Genomic DNA, 23,746 nt, shown 5'->3' with positions numbered 1-23,746 from the left:
AAGTTTGCTTCCCAACTTAAACTTTGTTCATTTTTTTCCTGCATGTTTTCCTTGTTTTCTAGCCAGCCAACTCAAATGTTTCTAAATAGATGGCTTGGGGAGCCTCTTTGTGGTGTGAAGGTAAGTTGTTCAGTTAATCTCTTCAGGCCTGAGGCCCTAGAGGCTCCTTTGCCCAACTGCCAGTTCTGCTGGGCAGGCTGGTTCTGGCTGGGGGCCAGCATCCTGCTTGAGCGAGGTGGCAGGTTGGTGCCACCTGTCCTCTAGGAACATGCCTGTGGTGACATTGAACCTGTTTGTGCTGCTCTGGGGACAGAGGTGGAAATGTAGATTAAAACTCCTGGAAATGGTCTCTAGCCTCCTCTGCAGCCTGGAGGAGGGCACAGTGTGACACTGTGGTCATGTTAGTATAGATGTGGCTGCTATGTTGCTCTTGGGTGGAAGAGCTGAAGGCAGAGGCTGTAAGATTTCCATGGGTGACAAAGCAGTCAAGGTTACAAACTGATTTACTTGTCATTTAGATCTTAATTCATGGTCTGAGAAAGCTTTTATGGTATAGTCAAGTATCTCAAACAGAAATGTGTCCAGTTATGGTCCTACCAACTGGCCAGGGCACTAGAGTTCTGGTCTTAAGCTATAGCACTGACTTTGTCTGCGATTTTGAACAAATGCCAGAAATACTCATTTAAATGAAGAAAACATGGTCAGGTTTCTGTCTTTTTCTGGGTTAAGTATTTCCAGTCTGATCAGAGTGGTGTGTGACAGGGCTGTAGCTGACACTGTTATTTGTTCTATGCCCATGTGAAGACACGCTGCTGCAGATTGTGAATTGGACTGTTGAGTGGGACAGGAGCATACAATGCAGAGGAAACGAGGTAAAACCTAAAGAAGAGATGATAGGGTTAGAGGTAGTCAAAGGAGAAACTACCAAAAGAGATACTCTGTCAAGTAGCACTTATAAGCTAGGAGATGTCTTGGGATCATGTATTTCAGGTATTTGGGAATGTACTCAAGTCTAAAGCTGAAGCTTTAATGTGTAGCATTCACCTACATGTTTGTTTTAAGTTCTAACTTATAAATTATAGCTAGGAAGGATTTTTGGGCTATTTGCAATCCTGAAATTGTAGATGCTATTTAAATCCAGAGCTGGTCTGTAACTTCAGCTGGAGGGTGGAAACCCTTCTATTTCCTTGCCTTCACTGGGTTGAAACCAAAAATTTAAACATGGAAAAAATTTAAATAAGCAACTAGTGGCTCTTTGAAACATTAAGTATATATTTAGTAAATACAAATGGAGATTATAGACACAGCAAGGATGAATATATGTTTTGTCATGTACCACTCCTTTAACTTACTCATAGTGGTGTGCTTTCACTGTGCTGGGCTGCCTTTTATTGCATGTCCTTCAAGCTTTCTGTAAAGATAAAGTAAGTACATTATGCAGCCAGCCTCGGGACTGCAGCTTATTGCAGCTCCCCATTGGTAGCATCTGACTTCTCTCTTGCCTTGGAACTTAAATGTTGGTGCAAAAGAAAGTAATCCAGTGGCTTTTCAGCTTGTGGACTATTGATGACCTTACAGAGAGTAAATAAGAGCTGCAGAAGAGCTGTGAAACTGCACTGGGGTTCTCCATCTTTCCATGTAAGATGTCTTTACTTAGTTGTTTTTATTAATTTATGAAGTGGGACTTGTAAGGCAGTCCAGCTAATGGAGGAATTTCCCTTATGTATATTAAAGGCAGCATAACAAAGGGGGAAGATGCTAAACTGAAAGCAGGTTTTCACATGTTCTCCTTGCCAAAAGACTTGAGAGATTGAAATAATGTTTTAGGGATTACTGTTACCTGGAGAAAGACTGCTAGAGCAGTGTTTGGTCCTGAGCACTGCAAGTAGAAACTCCTGTGAAGGTCAAGATTGTGTTTGAAATACACACACCTGTCATCCTGAAATGTATAGGAAGGGATTTTGGTGGTGGGTTGCCCATCCGCAAGTGATGTAGGTGGTCTGAGGATGGGGGGTTTTTGTTGTTGTTCATTGGTTTGGGTTTTTTTCTCTGAAGAAGGAGTTGCATCATTGACAGACTTTCCCATATCTGGACTTGTTTGCCTCAGTCTTAGAAAGAGGAAACCTAGAAAACTTGTTGCATAATATTTTGGGTAAATTGAATGGTTGATGAGACTACTGGGCTTGGCTTCTCATTTCCCTTCTAGGAGGTGGGTGGAAAGAGCCTTGATTTTACTAGTGATTAAGGGAGTGGTGTAACAGAAGAGCATTTTTCAAGTTATTATCTTAGAAGAAATTTAGTTTCTTCTAATTATTTCCTGCAGGCAGTGGCCAACTGCAGTGGAGCCAGCTGAATGAGACTTAGCTCCTCGAATTCGTCATAGAAACTCAACCGTTCCTGCAAGAGCACATCTGACAACCTGGTCTGTAATGGGTCACCCTGGAGAGTGGTCCAGTGTGTCTTATACTAGCTGGCATTCAGGACGCCTGCTGTAGCTTTCTGGAATTTTTGTAGTTTAGCAGGGTAACTGCTTTGAAGTGTTAGGACTTGCACATACAGCTTTCATAAAGGAGATAGTGGTAGGCAGGCCTTGGTAGTCAAATGCTGGTTTGTGTGTGTTTCTCTAATTTGTCTGGACTCAGTGTCAGCTCAAAACCAGTTGGCAGTGGTTTGCATCTGCTGGAATTGCACTCCTGTTAGTCTTTTAAGGAGTTCTGCCACAAACTCCTTGATATCTATAAAACAACTTATGCCAGTTTATGATCTTGGGCTTGCTGGGCGTGCAGGCACCTTCCTACTGTTGCAGGGCGGCATTCAGAAGTGATGCTACAACATCATGGAGTGTTTCAGGATATGGTCTGACATCCCTTAGTTCTTTAAACACATCAGCAGTAAGGTCCATTTCTGCTCAGATTGATAAATACTGTGTCTGCTACATCTAATTTTCATAAATCAGCCCTGACCGAATAAGGCCTGCAAGCTGTGGTTGACATGCTCCCTGTGGCAAATGGTCCCAGTGCAATTTGGGAAGACTCCTTCAAAACCAGCAGCTATTTCAGGCACACAGTTTTGTCCAGTGCCTGGAGGTAAACCACAATGCTAATTGCCTTGCAAATCTCTCCTGTAGTGGCTGTGACAGCAGATTTGGCAGCACAGCTCCATGGGAGGGAAGAAATTGTTCCTAAGAGGCTTGTTAAATGGGAGAGCTCTGGCATCTGCTCATTCTGAATTTGAGATGTGGCTGATTCTGGATCAGGGCAGCTTAGTGTTGTTCCCTTTCTTGAAGGAGGAACCATGTTCCATGTCTCTGTACCTAGTCTAGCATTCTTGTTTTGTGTGTAGTTTGCTTTTTTTAATAAAAAACCCAAAAAACCAAAAAGGATGGCGAGAATCACAGCAATGCCCTGGAGATTACCAAACATGCTCCAGTTCTTGGCTCTTGGACAGATAATAAGGAAAATATGAAGAATTCCTCTGAGAGTATTATGGTTTTCTTTTTCTGATGTCTCTCAGTGAAAAATATTGTCCATGTTGGATATAAACTTGTGGCTTTAGGTGGTCTACTGATACTGATTGATGAGAATGAAATAAATAGATTCCAAATTCTCCCTTTTGTTTAAAACTTGGCATACTTTTACCGCTTTATAGATATAAAGGGTCAGACAGTAACTTTGAATTCTGCAGGAGAGAGAAAGTTGAAGCTGGAGAGGAACCAGGGAGTAACTTGAGAGTGCATGCTTTATCTTTCAAATCAGAACCTTGAATTTCTAGATATACTGGCAACACCACCACTTTGTTTCCTTAATGAAACACAGGACTTAAAATTCTCTTCCTTATGATATTCCCTTCTAAAATCAGATTCTGTAAGTGATTTTATTTACACATTTGTATGTTCACATAAGTGAATTTGTCTTCCATCTTTCAAAGAGTAAAGGCCACAGAAGACTTGAGACCCAATTTGTAGTTTATGAATAAATTAATTCCTCAAAAAGTCTGTTCTTAAGCTCCTGGATAGCACTTCTTGAGTCATGAATCTGGGTAAAAGAAGAGAAAAGAAGTTTTGAAGGCTGTGGTTTTTTACTCTTTAAATCTTCAGAGAAGCAAGGCAAAGGGACAACTGGAACAGTGTCTTCTGAGGGCTTGTTCAGTGGTGAGATGTTCTGCTGCCTGCAAATAGGCACTCTTCTGGAAAACTTAAAGTTTTTGTGTGCTCCATTTAAGATCCCATGGCTGTTGGTTTGTTTGAATTTGAGGTGGAGTGGGGGGGTGTTTATGGCTTTTTTTGTTTTGGGTGGGTGGGGTTTTGGGAAGAGGGGGAGATCTGAGGAGGGAGATTGCTTAGCCTGGGTGAATACTCTAAACAAGAGAGAAACCATTTCTTACCCAGAGATGAAACACTGTGAGAAAGGAGTGAATTACAGCATCTCATGTGCCACAGATGTCTCTGGTGGGACAGACTGCTAGGATTTCATGCTTCTCAGGGAGGAACATGGTTGGCTTAATGTTATTGCCACCTAAAGGTAGCTGGTTACACAGTGGTGCCGTTGATGCAGAGCAGCTGAGACTACTGCGTAGGTGTATCCTGAGAGGACACTTTACCGATGTCTGTTTAAAATGCAAAGGAGATGTGCAGAGCTGTTCAGTGTCTCTGCTGTAGGGGTCAGCAGTCTTTCGATATGGTGCCAGATCTAAATGAACAGATAAGCAGCAACCTGTACATACTCTTCCTGTAGCCAACTGCATGACAGTGAGGTTGTTCTATATGAGTAAATGTTATGTATCGTATACACAGCTGGCAAAGTGTTTAACAACTGGTGGTGTTTTCCTCCCAGTAAGGCTGCTGTAGCTCAGTTGATGAGCTCTGCTGGGGAACCCATGTCCATGCTATTAAGCAGAAACCTAGTGTGGACATGCCCGGACAGTGGGAGTCAGCTGGGTGCAGTCAGGACAAAGTACTGCACTGAAACTAGACAAAAACAAATACAACCCAACCATATTAATAGAACTGTATCTGCAAGAACGGTTAACTGTATTCTGCACTGACTGTGATGTGTGTGGAGAAGGTTCGTGGGCTAGTGCTGTAATTTCAGTTGTTTCTGGGGCTTTCTTTCCCTATTATGACATCTGTTGACTTTGATAAGTTTAGGGGAACAGAGTGGGGTTTTGTTGGTATCTTTGAACTTGTTTGATGGGAAGGACACTTCAGTGAGAACTGTTAATTTTGTGAATAAAACATACCCTGTTTTTGGTGATAGCTTCTTAATGCAAGAACAGCCCCCTTTTTTGCCTTCTGGGAGCCAATACGTAGTTTTAAAGCATTGCTGTTTCCTTACTGGCTTACAGACTGAATAATGTATGCAGGTAGTACTCCTTCAGTTATTGTGACATTCATCTGGGTGCATACGTGCCCTATGTGCTTGATTTCTGAGCAGTTGGGGTAGTACACATCCCCAGTGCCTGCTGCATTGGGCATAGAGGGGGAGGAATTTGATCAGAGTTCAGATTTGTTATGCCAGTGTGCTTTAGATTTGAGTGAAGATAACTTTGCTATGATTGCGTGCAAGCTAAAAATTCATCTTTTGAAATATAAACTTGTTGTCTTCAGATGGTATTGTCAACCCAGTATTCAATACCAGGTCACCCATTCTCTGGAAATATGTGCCAGAATCTGCTTTGCTCGCAGTTTGCTTGATAAGTGGAGCTTTGGGCTTAGGCAGTGTGTGACCCAGGCGTTTCATGGCTTATTCTGCTTTCAGGAGTTTGTCTTTTTGGAGGTTGTGTGTACTTAAAGCCATTAAAACCAGGAGAGAAATCCTGGGAACAAGGATGATCCACTAAACTTTATTCAGTTTACAAGTTAATTGCCACTTGTGCTGTGTGGAGCTGCTGCTAGAAATTGTTATAAAACTGCTAGAGAATTTTGGAAGGAGCTGGGGAAGTCCTGGCACTTCCTAGAAACTACTGGTTCTGTGAGCAGGGGAGAAAATGCAGGAAACTTTTGAGAATTTAAAAAAAAACTTCTAAATCCTACCAGAAGTTCAGAGAAACATTTTTAGCCATTACTAGTGACCTTAAAAGCTGCTAGAAACTAAAGGTTTCTAGGGGTTCCTGCTGGGAAATTCTAGGAGTTACCAGAAATATCTAGAAAATGCTAGAAATTCTGTGGGAATCCAAATTCAGTGACTCTGCTAGTAATTTCTACAATTTACGAGTGTTTACTAGGCATAGGAAGGCTGTTACCTGTTATCTTTTTGGATGAAGTGGCAAACAGTTGTACACAGGTAAAACCTACTCATCTTCCCTAAGCTGTGAAATGTACAGTTTTAGCATCTTACCTGATGAGTGTCCTGCATGTGCTTGTTCTTACACACAAACTTGTTTCATTTTCTGCAGTCCTATTTTGTTACGGATTATGATCCAACGATTGAAGACTCCTACACCAAGCAATGTGTGATAGATGAGAGAGCTGCGCGTTTGGACAGTAAGTAGCCCAGCTAAAGAGTGGTACTAAGAGCCAGTAGCTGTTGGTGCCTGTGTTTAGATCTGAATGCATAAAATGTAATGCAGGTAAACAACTGCTGCAGCATGTGGTTTTTATGTGAGTGACTGGTAAGGGCTACCTATCTTTGTTTTATTAATGAGATACACATACATAATCACTTCAAATCCTGGGTAAGTGTCTTTCTTTAAAGTAAATTGGATTTTTTTTTAAGAATTATGTCTGAAGCCTTAGTGCCTACAAACCTAGGAGAATTTATATAACTCCTGGCAGTTACCTGGGTGACATTGTGGAATGAAAAACACATTGCTTGGTGATTGTGTGCTGCCTCTCCCAAGTGCAATATGAATGCTTTGTTTTAAAAGTTTCAGTTCTCCCTTGTCAGTGATTTCTTTAAGCACAAAGCAGTAACTCTCCCAACCCCCGTCCCCAAGTCTCTCTAAGCATTTTCCAGCTGGTTCAGCTGGTTGTGAATTAGCAAAAGTCCACCAAACTTTGTTGTTCGCTTTGTTTGGTAGGTCTTGAATTGTTCGGTCCGTCCATAAACTTGTTGGGAATCTTAGCAAAGATCCAATAGTATCTGTGAAAAGCAATTTCTGCTTAGTTACAATGTACAGGAGAAGCTCTCACAATATCTTGTTAGGAAGGTTTTTTTCCTCAGTCTGTACTCTTAAGAACATGAACTGTAGTAATACATGTTTTTCTTATGTTCAGTTCTGGATACAGCAGGACAAGAAGAATTTGGAGCCATGCGTGAACAGTACATGAGGACAGGGGAGGGTTTTCTGCTTGTTTTCTCAGTCACTGATAGAGGAAGGTAAGCCTGATGTTAAGTTATTAAAACAAACAAGTTGTAATTAATTTTAAATTGCTGCTTATCCTTTATTGAAATAACCTCAAACAGAAACAGTAAGTATGCATTCACTCTTCGATTCTGTGGTGTGATGCTCTTTCAGCGCTGATGAAAACCCATTTTAAACCAATCACTTGCTGAAAGTATCTTGTTTCTTGCAATAGATGACTTGAAAGGATACACAAAAAAACCCCAACTCTCTTCAAGCACTTCATTACAGTCTGGAATACTAGTTTCCTGGAAGTGACAGAAATTTAAACTAAGGGCAACTTGCTATGATGTCTGGTCAGTTCTTAGAAATATCCCCTTGACTCATGCTCATCAACATCGAGTGTCTGGCTCTGGATTTCTGCATGGGTGTATCCATAGGGTATGTCTCTGCAGCCTTTTGCAGGCCCGGCTCACTCTGCTTACTCCCGTGAATTGTCTGGAACCTGCATAACTGACTGTGAAGTTGAGATGAAACGTATCTTTTTGGAAGCTCATGGAGCTTGGTTAGGTACCTCCTGATCATTGTAAGAATAGCAAAATGCCATGTCTATACAATCAATTAATATTTCAGCTGCGATCTTCCTCCGTTTAGCTTATCAGATATGTAGAAATAAAGAAGTGTTCAAGGATCTATCCTTCTACTTGTTTTGAGTTGTAACAGAAGAGCACTAAAGTGACCAAAAAATTTGTCTATGACTTCCCCCCCTTATAGATTCAATTTAGGCTCTAATAAGTTACTTCTAATTTTATTAATAGCTCTATAATGAGAATTAGGATAAATATTCTATGAAGCATGAGCATGTTTTCATTGGATATGTATATTTCACTTAAGAATGCTGCTAAATGTATAAATTAATCTTGATGTACTATCCAGAAGAGTGTCTTACACTTCTGTCAGAGATCTGGGTCTGTGGATTTAAGATGTACTGAGCACTTGTGTTAACATAAATATTTTTGCTACAGAGGACTGTAGATTTTTTGAAGTTGTCAGGTGAACTCCTTGGTTTGTCTAAAAATCTTCCGTTTTGTTTGCCCTTCTGGCTAAGGGTCTGCCTTGATTTTAAGCAGGTCTTGACACATTAAACCTGTATATTGCTCTCCTTTCTGAAATCCTTCAAAGACTTTGGAAGAGCAGAGTTTTCGTTTTTGTTCTGATATCCATTTGATTTAAGACTTACCTAGCCTGTCAATGAAGTATCTGCTAGTGGTGTCTGTCCTGCTTGTGTGGTGTAAAGTAATTCTGAAGCAAGAAGAAATCTAGAGAATGCGGTAACTTTCAACTCTCTTCCTCCAGTTGCTACAGACATCTGAGCAGAGTATTAAAACCTCTTATCTACATGGAGGTCCAACCATGCTTAGTGGCATACCTTTCTTTTAATTCACCTTTCTTCTCCTGGTTGCTTTTTATGGATGAGGTGGATTGGCATTGTTATGTCTAACTATTTTCTTTTAATGCAACTTTCTTACTGATGATCACCTTGCTTTTAAATTTTAGTTTGCAAATCTAAGTGTAAATGGCTTCAGACAGTATGCCTGGAAGTAAATGTAGTGCTTGGAAAGTCTGTACTCCAAAGGATATGTGATTGTCTGCAAGCATCTGTGCTGAAGCTCCTTATGTAGTGATGTAGCTTAAATAGTGTTTACTTGAAAACAGTGTTGGTTTTTTTTTTCTCCAAAAATCATTGTTGAGGCCAGAACTAGCTTGTTTGATACACTGTCCTTGGAGAAGCTTTCTACTTTGTCACCTCCCCTTTAGCACTGCTGGAATATTCCTTACCGCTTGAACAGGATCAGTACCTGGTATAATTTAGTTGTTGACTGGAAAGCTTTCTGATCATTTAGCCCTGCCATTTTTCTGTTCTTCAAGAAATAAAATTTTCCAGCTTTGATAGCATCCCCCAAAATTCCCAGAAGTAGCTGTGGAAGTTGCCAGCTGAAATATTGATCACCAGGGTCTCTAGACCGTACTATGGATATTCTAGCCAGAGTTGAACTCCAAAGTCAGTATTTGTAGAATGGACTGTGGTTGTTTAATTCTCTGCAACACATTGGCACCAGAGTCCCTCTAGATCGAGACACAGTAAGCATTTTGCTTACCCTGCAGACCCACCTAAGTCTAGTACATAGCACACTGCTAACTGGAGGATTTTTCTAGTTTGAGTGTTGAATTGTTCTCTAACTGGTCATGCTGTGACTGGACTCTGTGGAGTGCCTGCAGCTGTCTGCGCTTGTGTGGCGTGGCAGGGCAAGTCCAAATAGGTGACTCATAATTTCTGAACTTCTGCAGAACCTGAGAATCTGTGAATTAGTACACTGATGCTCTACTTCTATTCTTTTACAGTTTTGAAGAAATCTATAAGTTTCAGCGACAAATTCTTAGAGTGAAAGATCGCGATGAATTTCCTATGATTCTAGTTGGTAATAAAGCAGATCTGGATCACCAAAGACAGGTAATTCTTTTGCTATTAGTTACTGCTCACTTTCTTCTAGAAACTCTTACAGTTTTCCTCCCAAAAATAGAGTGGGAACAAGAAACAAATTTAAAAAAAAAAAAATCATATCCTACTAACTAATTCCAGTGCAAGAAAGAAAACTACACTGTTTGAAGAATCTTAGCGGCATGATGGCATTCCACATACAGCACATCTTCTGTCTGACTCAGTGGGGTTATGTTGAGACCAAATCTATTCACGTACAGAGTTGAGAGCTTTCTGTCATGACTTGATTACTCAGGCATGAACGTGTCCAATTCCTCCGTTCTGTAACTCTCCATAGTGCTCTGTGCCAAGCAGAGTGCATTCCAGCACCAGCTCTAACGATCCTGAGACTTCCGTGCTGTTGCTTTTATGGTTCACTGCTGTTATATATAAGTAGCCATTCACTGTTTAATATTTGGCCCCTCATCTTCTGCATGACTGACTTAAAGCTTTGAAAGTTGGAAGTACAGCAACACAATTACTGTCATATTTATGTACCTTAAAGTTTTGAAACTAGTAGAGTTCAACCTCACCTCTGGTTGTAAGAGTTTAAAAGCTTTCCTTTAGAATCATTTAAAGAAGGAGCTTTAAATTTGTTTTCCCTGTTTACTCCTGATTTTTCATGAATCAAACTGGTTTGAGCTGAAATGAAAATAGTCTTACTACATCAGCAGGAAAGGGAACAGGTGTCAAACTTGTATTCTTCAGCAACTTCTGAAATAAGTTTATAGTTTTCTTCTGAGACAGATGGCTCTTCAAGCTTGGTAGCAAACATATGATTGATTTTTATCTGAGAACAAACTAAATATTACTAAAATGCTGCAATTTTAAGAGTTTCACAAGGAAAACACACATTTAAACAAGATATTCTCAGATTTGTGTACCAGGGCATGACTTAGTTTCTCTCCACAAGTGCTTACATAGGTTTTGTTCCTTGCTAAATAAATCTTTGTCAAAAAACAGTGACTGGAACAAGGAAGAAAAATAGGCTCAAAACAAATAAACAGTTTAGTGGGTTAGTATGTTGTTGTTGAATGAATTTCTTGAGTAAGAAAACCTTCAGTACAAAAAAGTTCCTGTTGAGTATGCTCCCTTGATTGTCACAGCCTCTTTACCTTAGAACCTGTGTAGAAAGATCATGACAAAATTAAAACCTATGCTGAAAGATACTGTCTTGAAAGAAGTTTTTCACAGAAGTAGCTCGTGAACTCATCAGAAGTAACGTCATGTACTCATACATGCACAGAACTATCAGCCCGTCCCTGAGACAGAAGTGAAACTCTTCCACTCTTCAGTTATCATGTTCCCATCAAAATTTCTGAATTTAAACTTGCAGGTCCTGGAATATCATGTTCTTAATTTGATGCACAAATGTTGGCATGCAAGCCATGTAGGTTAAACTGAATGGTTCTGCAAACTGTAATTGCTGAAGGACAAACATCCAGATGCTTTAGGAGGGAAATAACATCATTGTTGTCAGCCCCAGTTCTCAGAGGATATCTGCAAATGTAGTTGGTAATCCTGTAGATCCATTTCTACAAGCAGTTACGAACTTTGTTCTCTCTCCCTAATGTTATTACACCGCATCTGTTTCTCCCCTAAAGGAAGAAGGAGGTGCGTGTTGCCTGTTCTCCTGCTAGTCCCTCTGTACCTGATTCGTAGCTGCTTTTGCAGATGATGATGGGCTGGTACACATTCAGGCTCAAAGCAGCTGTTTTCAAATTGCTTCACTTCACAGTTTTGCTGCTTATATCTGCACACAAATAAAAGCATATGTCCCCAAAAGCCCCTTTTGCTTTTTATGGCTATATTAATTGTCTTAATTGGTTAGATGCTGATGAGTATAACTTTTGGTGCTATCACACAATTTACATGCAAATTGGTGGATTTCTGACTTCCATCATAAGTTGGGGCTTAGACAGCTGTAGCTGAAAAAGCACTTCTAGGTTTGCTGAAACAGCTACTTATGTGTTCTTAAGTCTTCCCTGCACCTTTCCTGTCACATGGTGTGTTTCAGTTGGCCTTAAGTCAGTCTGAAGGAATGGTTTAGGGATGCTGAGCTGACATAATTGGTCCCCAGAAGGGAGAGGCTCCCCTCCCTCTTGACTTCATGTTCCGCTCTTTCCTTTGCTGGCCCTAGTTTTCACTTGAAGCACTTTGAGTTGAATCATCTCTCTAGACATGGAGAAAAACAGATGAGCTGGAATGGCTTTCTGGGACCTGTGTGAGCTAAATCAGCTTGCAGAAAGATTTGAGTGCCAGTGCTTGAAGCATGGGAAGGGGTGGGACTGTGGCTCTGAGTGGAGCAGGGAGGAGTTGGGGTGGGGGGAAGAAAGTGAGACGTCGCCTTTTGGCAGCAGCAAGCAGTTAGATGTTATCAGCTGGATGTTAAACGCAGCCAGGCTTCTCGCTTCATCGGTGGGGTTGTTTCTGCGCCATCACGTGAACTCTTGATGCAGGCATCCGGTCAGTGAGTTGGACCAGCTTGCTGATAGGGCTGAAAACTAGTGCTGCCACCATGTCTCCCCAGGTATGGAAAAACTTCAACCTGACAAGCAAGGTCATCCTCCTCTGACTACAGGTTTGCTGCACAGGCAGCTGCGATGGGAGGACTGGGGGCAAAGGTGAGAGTACTCCCTCAGCTTGGTTAGGAGTGCTGGGTGAGTGGGAAGTGTGGGGTGACCCCAGGTTGTAACTTGTGGGTGAAAATGTGAGAAGTGCTAGTCCTCTGCATTTTTGTGTTCTCAGTCTGCTGGCATGTCAGGCCTTAATTTGGTTACTCCAAAAACCTGGTCAGCCAGGCTAGAGTGTCACACTGCAGTTCTTTCACTTACCTGGCAGTTCTACAAGAAGTCATCTTACTCTCTTAACTTGTTTAATCATAAATATATGTTTTTCAGCTTCAGACTAAGTAACATTTTTAGAAATTCAGGAAGCTGGGTATGAGTGTTCAGAGCAAAACTACCTGTGCTAGGCATCTGCTGCCTTTTTCTGAAAGAGGCAAACCAGTGAAATGATAGAACACATGCTACCTCCGAGAGCATAAAACTAAGTTAAAGTAATTTAAGTGTGTGTTTTGATTGGCAAACGATACTCAATAGATTTAACACACTGGAGTCCGAAAGAGATAAACGTGTACAAAAGTTTTGGATGTCTCAAGGGTCTGACCACACCTTTATGCAAGTAACTGTGTTTTGTAGGTGAACGCAGTGCAGAGTACTATCATTGTGATACCATAAATTTGGAAGGAAATTATGTGTAACTAATAATCCTTGTGTGATGGCAACAGTTTCTTCGGAAATACATGAACTGGGTTGTTCAGCAGAACTGCACAGGTGGTAGTATGATCTTGATGAAGTGTTGGGGCATACCGAAGGTGTAATCTACAATAGTAGTGGCTGTAATATACTATAGATCAACTCACAGGTGTTTTTGGAATGAGGGGTGAAAGAGGAGGTTTGAAATAGTGATCTGCTACAGTAATAACTGTAAAGATAAATGGAGTTAAGCAGACTTGTTTCCAGATTCCCCAGTCAGTTACAGATTGGTGACTGAAACCAAAATTGAAGCACCATCTCTTACTGTTATTAAAGTAAATGATATGTAGCAGTCTGTCTCTTAAATGGGTTAATTCCGTACAACTCAAACAATGCTGGATGTTTCTACAGTAAGATAATTCAGTAGAGCACCAGATGTTTTAGTAATAACCACTACTGACAGAGGAGTAGACTTGTCAGTGCAGGATATGTATGACTTTGTAGATAACTGCTAGCTTAAACTGGGTCAAGTCTGATCATTTCCCAGATGGCAGGGTTTCAAGGAAAACCCAGGTTGTAACAGGAAAGTGCTTGGGTTTTGTTAAATGCTGGTTTTTGCTTTTTGTATCATGACTGAACCAATACAGTCACCTAGTGCTAAGATCGTCTGTGCTGCTAGATGCCTTTAAAGCAAGGTTTTAAAGAGGGGTCCATGGCACTTCAGTTTATGCTGATGTGCAAAGCTGATGATCCCAGGCAAGGAGCCTTATGCTTTGACCTTGACCAGCATCAGCTTAGCTGCTAGCAAACAAGCAGTTAGCATGTTGGTTTTGCAGACTTTCTGCTTCACCAATATCTTGGCCTGAGATGGCTTATTCCAGGGAGTGGAGGGGTACAGGAACCTGGGAGGTGGCCTACTAGAATTCATTAACATTTCATTTTGGCCTTTCTCTTAACTATTGTGAACTTGTATGAAAGTGTGACAGTAACTTCTTGAGTGGTAGATTTTATGGCCATGTACAGTGATGCCTCTGTTCTCACAGATGGCTTGTACCTTCAGGTCTTCCCATGGCTTGACAGATTTTGAGCTTTATAGGTAACTAGCAATATGTGTCAGTGCTTCATAACCACAGTTTGTGTGTACCAAAGTGACCTTTTATATGAGAATGTGGACAAAATAGAATGAGTGAACTACACCTGCAGGAAAGCATTATGGTAGCCCAGTGTAAGCGTGAACAAGCAGCACTTGTGGGTGGGCTGGTGAGGCAGAAAATCAGGATGACAGATGCAGTTGTCAGGAGTGATGGGGCTCTGGACAGGAATGGGCAGTGTTTCTGTGCAGGGAGTGCTGTAGGGTGACAGCAAGGAGCTAGAAATGGATTCCTCTCAAACTTGAGGACACACTTACCTGTTGCCTGCTGACACGACTACAACATGGACTTAGTCTTGCATAAGTGTCCAGGCAAAATACAGATAGTGTTATGTTAGGCAGTCTTGTAGAGTTGCTTTAGGTGCAGGAAAGAATAGAAACTTCAGAAATTAATATATTTCTGACAGTTCTCAGATATAGTAGTGAAGAAGGGATGTGTGAGATGTTCATAGGATTCTTGCGCAGATACTCAAATGGAAACTGTATCAGTAAGACGACTGTTAACTTAGGGAGTTGGGAATAAGCTTTTCCAAGTTTGACTTGCTCACTTACATCTTTATAACAGTGTTTAATTTGAGAAACTTTTACCAAATGTCTGAACAGCATGAATGAATGATATCCAAAAATGAACAATAAAATATCCTGTAACAAAAGATAAGCATCGCTGTGATTCCCGTTATATTCCGTCTCAAGCTTACCGAAACAGAAATTTTCACTGCAGAACCAACACACACATCTACACACGCAGTTACTACCAGAAAATCTGCGGTTCTTTTTACTTCTGTCAAAATAAAATGCAGTGTTCTTTGAAGAAAAAGGACTTGGTTTTTATTTTGCTGATGACATTTAATAAGCTCTCCCATCACACTTACTGAAAAGCCTGTCATGACATAGGGTTGTTGTACTTGAGAAGGGAGAATAAAAAGATGTAAATTCATATTTTTGTTTTCAAGTATTTCTGTGTTTGTATTTACTACATTTCCCTTAGTTTTGAAAATTAAACTGGTATGTTCTGGCCTCTAATTTACAGCTTGGGCACTGCAAATGCTTCTGTAGTGTGCCCAAAAGCAAGTATTTTTTTTTTAAACTGACTTTGTTGAGGTCACTAAAATTGACCACAAGCTGCTTGACAAGATACTTGTAAGACTGTCAAAAAGATTATTTTGGAACTAAGCAATCCCAGATATTCTAGTAAATACAATAGGGCTTTAATGTTTCATCTACGATATTTTAGATGTGGAATATTGTGGAAGTGTAGCTTGATTTTATTACAGTGTTAGTTTGACTTGTACCTCTAACGTGCTTTAGATACAATAATGAAGAAAATAATAACCATGTATGTTTAAAGACTGCGTTCAGTTTCTCCTCAGGATTATACATTTCTTCCCAGTTTTACTGACTTTTATTAGCCCCTCACTTTCTGAGGGTACAGTAGACTATGGAGGGAAGAAGAAAATGGGATTAGTTTTGCAAAAACTGTCACATCTGTACTTTAACTTACTTTTGTCTGATGAGTGAGGCAGAGATACATAGAAGGAAGCCCTGATGCAGACTCTGCGGGATTCTGCAATGTCATTGATGTGCCAGAAAACAGCTACGAATGTTTTTCAGAGTGCAGCCTTCATAAGCTTTGGAATAAGGATATATCAACATCTGGGGCTGGAGAGGAAGGTGAAAGTACGTTTGTTCTAGATGTGGAGCAAAATTCCTGAATATCGTTCAGTTTTCAGACAGCAGTGGGGAATTGAAGGATCCCTGTTGTTCTCACTTTGTGCCCTGCAGTCAAAAATGCAGCTCCAGTAGTTGATCTTGAGGTTGGGCTGGTTTTCAGGTGTTTTTTGGCTTCAGGTGATGGTAATAACACTGAAATAAATGGTGAGTTTCTGTGAGTGTTTGAGATCAGCAGATGCATCCTGAGTTACTCCAGCTAATGGCACAAGGTGCTAGGGGCTCCCTGTAGAGCTTCACGAGGGTTTAGTGGGAGCAGCCCTGAGTTCAGCAGTAAAGATATGACTGCTGTGCCAGTGGGGGTGCTAAGGACAGAGGAATCACACACGCATTGAGATGCTGTGCATGAAGGTGCTCAAACTGTGTGTGTAGCTGTTAGGAAAATACGTTGCAAGCTAGAAGTACTTCTGTATCTTGCACTGTGGTGACTGCTGCCAGTGATGCTTTTTTATTCCCATCTAGTTCCATTTCTCTGTAGCTCCTTAATCTAAGTGAATATTTGAGTGCCTTTTCAAAACTAAATTAAAAATAAAATCTCTTTTTTTTTTTTTATTCTCATCATATCAGTCCTTTACGTGCTGGTTTAACATTCTCTGTGAAAGCTGTGTAATCTTTGCAATTCTTCCACTAGCCATTGTCTTGGCAAGATCTGTTGTACTTCCTTTTATCACTGAAAGCTGCCCTTTCCTCCCTGGCCCTGTGGGTGACCTTCCCGTTGAAGCCTTGCATGCCTTGCACTGCTTAGGTTGGCCTTCTGTTGTCTGACCTCACTGCTTTCTACTTCATCCACAAATATGCAGTGATCTCCTTTGGTTTTGCCCTGTGACTGACTTATTCCTCCTTCCTATAATGGTCCACTAGCTTCCTGCCTTCTATTTCATCATGTTAAATTTAATATCAGCTCTTTATGACGCTCATTACTTGCTCTTCATCTCCCTTTCCTCTGTTGTCCCAAGGAGTCAAGAGGTAGGCAGGGTTTCTTTAGCATATTTGGATAGCCTGAAGGATTCATGGATTTTTAGATCTCCTGTAATTTAAACTATGTTTAAAACTGGCTGCATTATTATTTTGCTGTGTCACAAATAGATTTTTTTTTTAAATTAATTTTATAAAGATTCAGAAGCTAAACATCAGTTCTTGTTTTAAAAGTAGTAATAGGATTTTTTTTCCTCTAGATTTAGCTGGGATAGGGAGAAGGTGAATTTAGCAATAGTATTCACATTTCTGTTAGTAATCCAGCAGATGCTGACAAGCACTTTTTTAGGGAGGAGTGGGGGACTCTTGTCTGCCTGTGAAGGAAAACTTGGTCTTGTTATGCAGAACTGAAGACGAGGCAGCTGCAGCGAGGGAAATTCCTTGGGGGGGTCAGTCTTTGTCTATTGCAGAAACTTCTAAAAAGAAGTCTTCACTTGAATTTGAAAAGATGTATTACGTGGATTTATTTCCCAGTTGTAGAAACAGTAGGACAGTGTAGAAACTATTCTGTGTCCAAATAAGCATTATTGTTTGAGGGAAATAAATCCATAACGTGTCTGTGCAGTGTCTACTGATCTGAAAGTGCCTGCAGCAGCCTTGAACTTAATGATTGATGTCTGTTACAGGTGACACAAGAGGAAGGTCAGCAGCTGGCACGGCAGCTTAAAGTAACGTACATGGAAGCCTCAGCAAAAATCAGATTGAATGTAGACCAAGCTTTTCATGAACTTGTCAGAGTTATAAGGTGAGACCAGATAATTAATTTTCCTACATTAATGGATACCTACAGCAAATGAATTGAAATGTAGTGGGAAATAGCTGTGAAAATTCTGCCTGCTGTTACCTGTACACTTTAACCAATGCTCTCCATTATAAAATACTCATGTGTATTAGAAAAAATGTTTACATGAATGTAGTATGTATTTGAAGGAGGATTTCTTCACTTTAATATCTCAGATTTTATTGATCATCCAGTAAGTAAGCCTGATAAACTGTGAGATTGGCCTTCTGTAAAATAAGGCATTTTTTTAAAAAAAAGCTACCCCCCCAAAAATCTAATCATTTAATCAGTAGTTTGAGTGTCAAAAGTATGTCCATCCTCTAATAAAAGTGTAAAAACAGTAATTTCAAATAAAGTTTTTAACTGAAAATGATTCTGTGAATTTAATTTGAAATATCTATTTCCAGGAAATTTCAAGAACAAGAGTGCCCTCCTTCACCAGAGCCAACACGGAAAGAAAAAGACAAGAAAGGCTGCCATTGTGTTATTTTCTGAGAATCCCAAGAACCAAGCTATCAACTGCCAGATTATTTTTTTTCTTTCCATCATTTTACATCACTTCTGGTATTGGTCTAGCCTTATATGTGCATGTCCTAAAAGTGGTCACCAGAATAGCCTTAGTCCAAGAAGCTGGCAGAATAGTCCTTGAAGAAGACTCAGTCATTCTGGGGCAGACTTCAAAACAAAACACTAAGGCTGCTTCTTTAATACCACAGTTCCTTCCTTCTCTCCCTTAAGAGCTTGCACCTTGTGGAGTTTTATTCGCAAAGGAGATGAAACAAAACCGTGTAGGACAAGGTGTTGAAGTCACGCATAAGTTCTCTTGTGAATTAATTTATTTTTACTTCAGACATTTCATTAGCTATTACAAAGACCTATATTGAAGTATAGAGAATACTTTTAAAAAAAGGGGTGGATTGGCTTTTTTTGCCCTCAGTTAAATTAGAGTTGAGTATTCAGCTAGCCTTAAGAAACCTACACTGAATTTCATTGTCAGCAGAAATTTTCATCCCTCATTTATGCTGCAGTTTTATTTCAGTGGCCAAAACAGTCTACTGTATTTATTTTATGAATCCAGAACAGCTACAGGATGATTACTACTACTATTAGGATATGGCCAAATACCTGAGCTCATTCTGGATCGAGGCATTTGAGCTTATTAAGAAATTTCACATCATTTGTTTGGAAACAAATTGTGTCTTCCTTTGTATTTCTGGGTAAGGGATTAAGGAAAACTAAAATTGTAGCTGTTTTTGTTTCATGTGATATAAAAATGAATTTGATCTTTCCATTGTCAGAGATGATTAAATGTTTTTGCTATATACTTTTATACATTATTTTCTTATCAAACTAGTTAACAAGTATTTTTATATGTTTGTAAGCAAATATGCTTTCACAGCATAACTTGTGTATATGTAAAGATGAGTATTTAATTCTCACAGTTCACTTTTAACTGACAAAATGTGGGATTTGCCAAACTGTGGTAAACTTCTCCTTACTCTTCTGGTTATACCCAAGAATGGCCAATTATGTGCCTGCCCAACACACCCATAGAGTAAAATCTAGTGTTGTGTTTTAATGAATTTCAGTATCCCTTACTAAAGACTGACCATTATGTGAATTATTAAATTGTAAGACTTTTAACTGATTGTTTAGTTAAACTGTGGATGGTTGTTCAATTTTGAGTTCTGTGGATTGTGTTTAAACAATTCAAGAGTATGGTCCCTGATATTGAAATACTGAGTGGTATTGCACAGTTGTCACCTTACTGAATGTGTCCAACAGTTCTTTGAAACTTGATTATTAAGCAAACCCTTGTATAACTTCAGGTGCTAGAATTAAAGATGATCTAACCATTATCAGGGGGTAAGCACATTGCCTCTTTCTGACTCTTCCAAAACCTGAATTTTCTGGGGGTGGGGGGAAGAGGGGGGTGATGGGACCTGGTTAGGAGATTTATAGGCATGTCCGCACAACCTTTCTTCAAGCTTGGAAGTAAAGAAAAGCCATTTCAATTCAAATCATGATAGATGATAAAAGCTGATGTTTGTTTTGACTTGAAGTATATAGTCAGTAGTCCAATCAACAGTTCTTGGGTTTTCAGGCTATGTTTGCTGTCAGGTGCTCTGCCATAAATCTGTAAACATCTGCTGAGAAAACAGTGCTTAAACAAGTTCCAGTTACCTTTACCAGCAGCAAAGTATTAAATCTAGAAGTAACACTAGTGCCATGCATAGCAGAGGAATTTAAGATTTTTTTATGTAACTTAGATTAGGTTGTGTAATACTATTTTGAGAGAGTTAAGGGAGTGGGTAGCTTTCCCCCCTTAAATGTACTGGTTGATGACAGGCTATTTATGAATAATGTATAAAAGATTCAAACAAGAAGTTACAGTGGAAGTACATTTGGAGATGGATTATATTTTTCAGGTCAAATGTAAGAAATTACAGCCTGTAGCAAACACCATGTGTTTTAAATATGTAAAGCTCTGGGGTTAAGTCACTAAGTGTGTGGCATTAGAATGAGTTAAGACGACAAATTACAGCATGTGTGCTGTGACTGAACTCGTGAGGTGCAAATATCTTTTAAGTTTCATCAGTTTTTTCCCTTTTTAACCTTTCAGTCATGATAGGTTGGTTTTAAAATAGCAGACTTAGGTAGGTCTTTCAGTATGTAACTAATTCATAGAGAAGGTGGAGAGCACCACACTCTTGCTTTTCCTCGTATGGAAAGCAGAATAGCATTGAGGTGGTTGATGCTAAGCAACCTATTCTGATCTGCTAAGCCACATTGTAAACATGGTAGACTTTATAAACAAGTTAATCAGAAATGGGACCACCAGCTGCTGCTGTGGAAGTCTGCTCTAAGTTTATTAACTGAGACAATATATTCCTGTGCATGTGTGTTTAAGGCTTCTGCTGGAGAGAACGTGCAGGGAAATCTTCATGTACTGTTATGATCTCTTTTTAAGACTGATTCGTATATGGTAATTTAAGGAGCTCTTAAACGTAGGCATTTTGATCCTACTCTTTAAACTTGAAGTAAGTATTTAGAAAAGTAGTAGGGTTTTTTTGGCCAGTAATGGTGATCAAGTGGTTGTGAGTTCAAAACAGCTTAACGTATTTAGATGATTTACTTTTCTAATTCTGGTAACTGAAGGTAGTGGTGAAAACTGGCATTTCTGTCCCTAGTGTGGAGCTTGCAAAGTACAATAGGGACCTTGTCAATCTTTTGAAAAGTAGTAGCCCTGATCTATATGCCTTGGATTATTTGTGAGTTTACAACATTGCCACCTTGCTGTAGGATAGCAGTCTAGCTGACAACCTGAGAGAGTTTCTTACAACTTTTCGTGGCAGAAGAAAGGCTTAAAGATTTGTTGCTCATCTTTGTAGCTACTTCAGTTCAAGGCCACATCCATAAATCATTTAAATTTACAGTTCAGGAATTTGGGGTGCTTAAAATGTATCCACAAATGACCTCCTGCTCCTCCTATAGAGGAGGGTCTGGATCTTTGTTTCAAAGCACAAAGTAACTCGCCTCTTTCTGGAATCCCGCACTACTGAGCCTGCTACTCCCTTGGATGAGAAGGATTTATCTGCTCATAAGCAAAAGCCTTTTCATGCAACTGGTGAAGTTTCATGGATGGTCTAGAATCAGTGATGTACTTTCATGTAATAAGTACACTGTAGTTCCTTATGCCTGCTGTGGTTGATGTATTTGCTTTCTCTGACCTAGCATCTCTTCTGCATCAGTACTCACATGCTAACTAACATATACAGGTGAGGAGGAGAATTTCCACAAGTATGACATTGCCTCTTCTGAAACCTGCTCTCTTTTGTGGCATGGCCTGTTCAGGGGCCATAGAGCCACTGATACTGATGATAATTATAAATTGGTCTTGATTGTGCAGAAAAGAGGTAAATAAAAGCGGGACTAATTGGTTAGTGTTTCCAGCCTGATCCTGTTGCATCAGGTATCTGCCTGAACTGTGTGTCTGCAACTGGTCAGCCTCTCTGCTGCAGGTTAAAAACTTAACCCAGTGTGGTAAAACTGCAGAGCTGTGTAGGCATACGAGGTAGGTGATCTTCATATCAAAGTTGTTTTCCTTTCATTTCTCTAATAATATAAGTTTGCAGTGTCTTGCAGCATGCAGGACGCACTGCCATGCACCCTGGCAGTGCTATCGCTCTTTCTGCAGCAGCAGGACTCCTCTGCCACCTCCTCATCACATTTCTAGTGTGTAACGCCCCAGTATTGTGGGCCCTGTAGAAGTGCTCAGTGTTTAGACTATCAGGCAAGAGGCGATCGGATAAATACCCTAATAAATAAATAAATACTAAATACCTAGCCCAGTGTAGGAGCATGTAATGAGATGAGCTGTTGTAAAAGAGTTAATAAAATATATTTGGAAGGAGTTAACACCCACTAAAGCCAAGGAAAACTCTGACTTTATGCATGGCCTTGTGGCTAGTCGTCACTGATATAAAGTTCAAGTCTGGATTCAAACAAAAATATTAGCTAACGCTCTTCTGACATCAGTTTATGTCAGAAGATTTCACCCGTGGCATAGCTGTAGCCATCATTGACTGGCCTTGCCACATACTCTCGTTAGAAAGCTTTAATGAGCTTATTCCAAACAGAAGGTTCCTGAAGTCAGTCACTACAAGCCAAGCACTGCCGAAAGTTACCTGCAATTATTATTTCGAAGTTTGTTTCCTGGAAAAGCTCAGGAATCAGCTCAGCAGGGAATCATTTGTTCACTCGATTTAGGCATAGATTTTGGTACCCGCATGCACCAAAACCATGGTGAGAGACACTCAAAGTTAGCAAAACACTCAAGCTGGAAATGCGGGGGCACAGTCGTGTTTCCTGTGTTACTCAGTTGACCCACTGCAGGGCAGCAGTTATTGCCAAAACCTGAAAGCTTAAAGTTGTTAGGCTGGGCTCTTGCTGAGAGCATTCCGGACGGTAAATGCAGCACTTACCACTCTGTACATACAGCTTTTCTGTTGTACTTACCTGGTTCTATTGGAAAGTGAAGTTAAAATTGGAGGCCTGAAGCAGGCTCTGGGTTTAAAGTGGGGGTAAGCACAAGTGTGTTTGAGATCTTAATCCCATGTTGTGTGGTACATGTAAGGCCAGAAAACTTGTGAATGTTCTTGGTACTTAGACATTTTCATAGAGCTCTGACCACAGGAACATTTGGTTGAAAGCAATCAACTTTTGTTCCTAAAACTTCGTGGCTGTCTAGGCTGCTTTCTTGATCTTTCTAGGCTTTTGTTCAGGCTATATGAGGAACAGTAGGAAATGGGAAAAATCACTGAGGAGTGACAATGAAGAAGGAAGAAAATAGCCTTCATACTTCCATATGTTGTAGCCTGAGTGTGTGCAACAGATAAATGAGGATGGGTAGGAGTGTCTTAGTAGCCTTTCACTGGGAAGATAAAGAGCTTTAAATGAGAAGCAGCAGATGTGGAAAAGGCAATGGGTTTAACTACAAGACCATAATACCCAGAAACAACATTGTAAATGTGTGCTATGCTTGCTTTCTATAGGTGTGCTACTAGGCTTTAAAACCACAGTTATTTTGGATGGTTTGGGAGATTTTTGTGGATGACATATAAAGGGCAGATGATGTCCCACACAAAAGCTAAATTGGATTAATGCATGTAACATAGTAATGATCCTGAGCCAGCCAGCAAGTAGTATGTTGAACTTAAATGCATCGTTTTGCTGCTGCAAAGCAAATGCTAGTCTGTTCAGCTACTGTTTAAACTGGATCCTGTGAACTGTAGTGAGATGCACAGAGTATTTGGTACTCATTAATTTGTAGTGACATGAGCAATTTATAAATGACTACATTGTTTAAAAAGGCTTCTGATATGAAAGTATTGTATAGAGGGAAAAGTTACCATAGCGAAGCACAGGCACCAAAAATGCAAGTAGAGGCAATGATGAAATCTCCTGGTTCCTTGTCTCTTCCTAGGTGTGAGTTAATGCATACTAGAGACAGTTTTAATTTCACTTGAACTGGA

The 23,746-nt window shown here is 40.1% G+C and overlaps 1 protein-coding gene across 1 annotated transcript in view; it reads left to right on the top strand.

Annotated features, from left to right (window-relative positions):
- Window positions 1–19,570, top strand: part of RRAS2 (RAS related 2) — a 44,812-nt gene extending 25,242 nt beyond the window's left edge. The window contains exons 2-6 of the mRNA XM_074842241.1: window positions 6,394–6,481; window positions 7,214–7,316; window positions 9,685–9,793; window positions 17,557–17,675; window positions 18,119–19,570. Coding sequence (XP_074698342.1) covers window positions 6,394–6,481; window positions 7,214–7,316; window positions 9,685–9,793; window positions 17,557–17,675; window positions 18,119–18,206 — 507 coding nt within the window. The 3' untranslated portion in view covers window positions 18,207–19,570. The remainder of the gene's footprint in view (window positions 1–6,393; window positions 6,482–7,213; window positions 7,317–9,684; window positions 9,794–17,556; window positions 17,676–18,118) is intronic.
- Window positions 19,571–23,746: the final 4,176 nt, after the last annotated feature.

Source organism: Strix aluco, chromosome 16, assembly GCF_031877795.1.
Source record: "Strix aluco isolate bStrAlu1 chromosome 16, bStrAlu1.hap1, whole genome shotgun sequence".
Lineage (NCBI taxonomy): Eukaryota > Metazoa > Chordata > Aves > Strigiformes > Strigidae > Strix > Strix aluco.
Note: the sequence above shows the minus strand (reverse complement) of the source record. Positions and strands in the feature narration are given on the sequence as shown.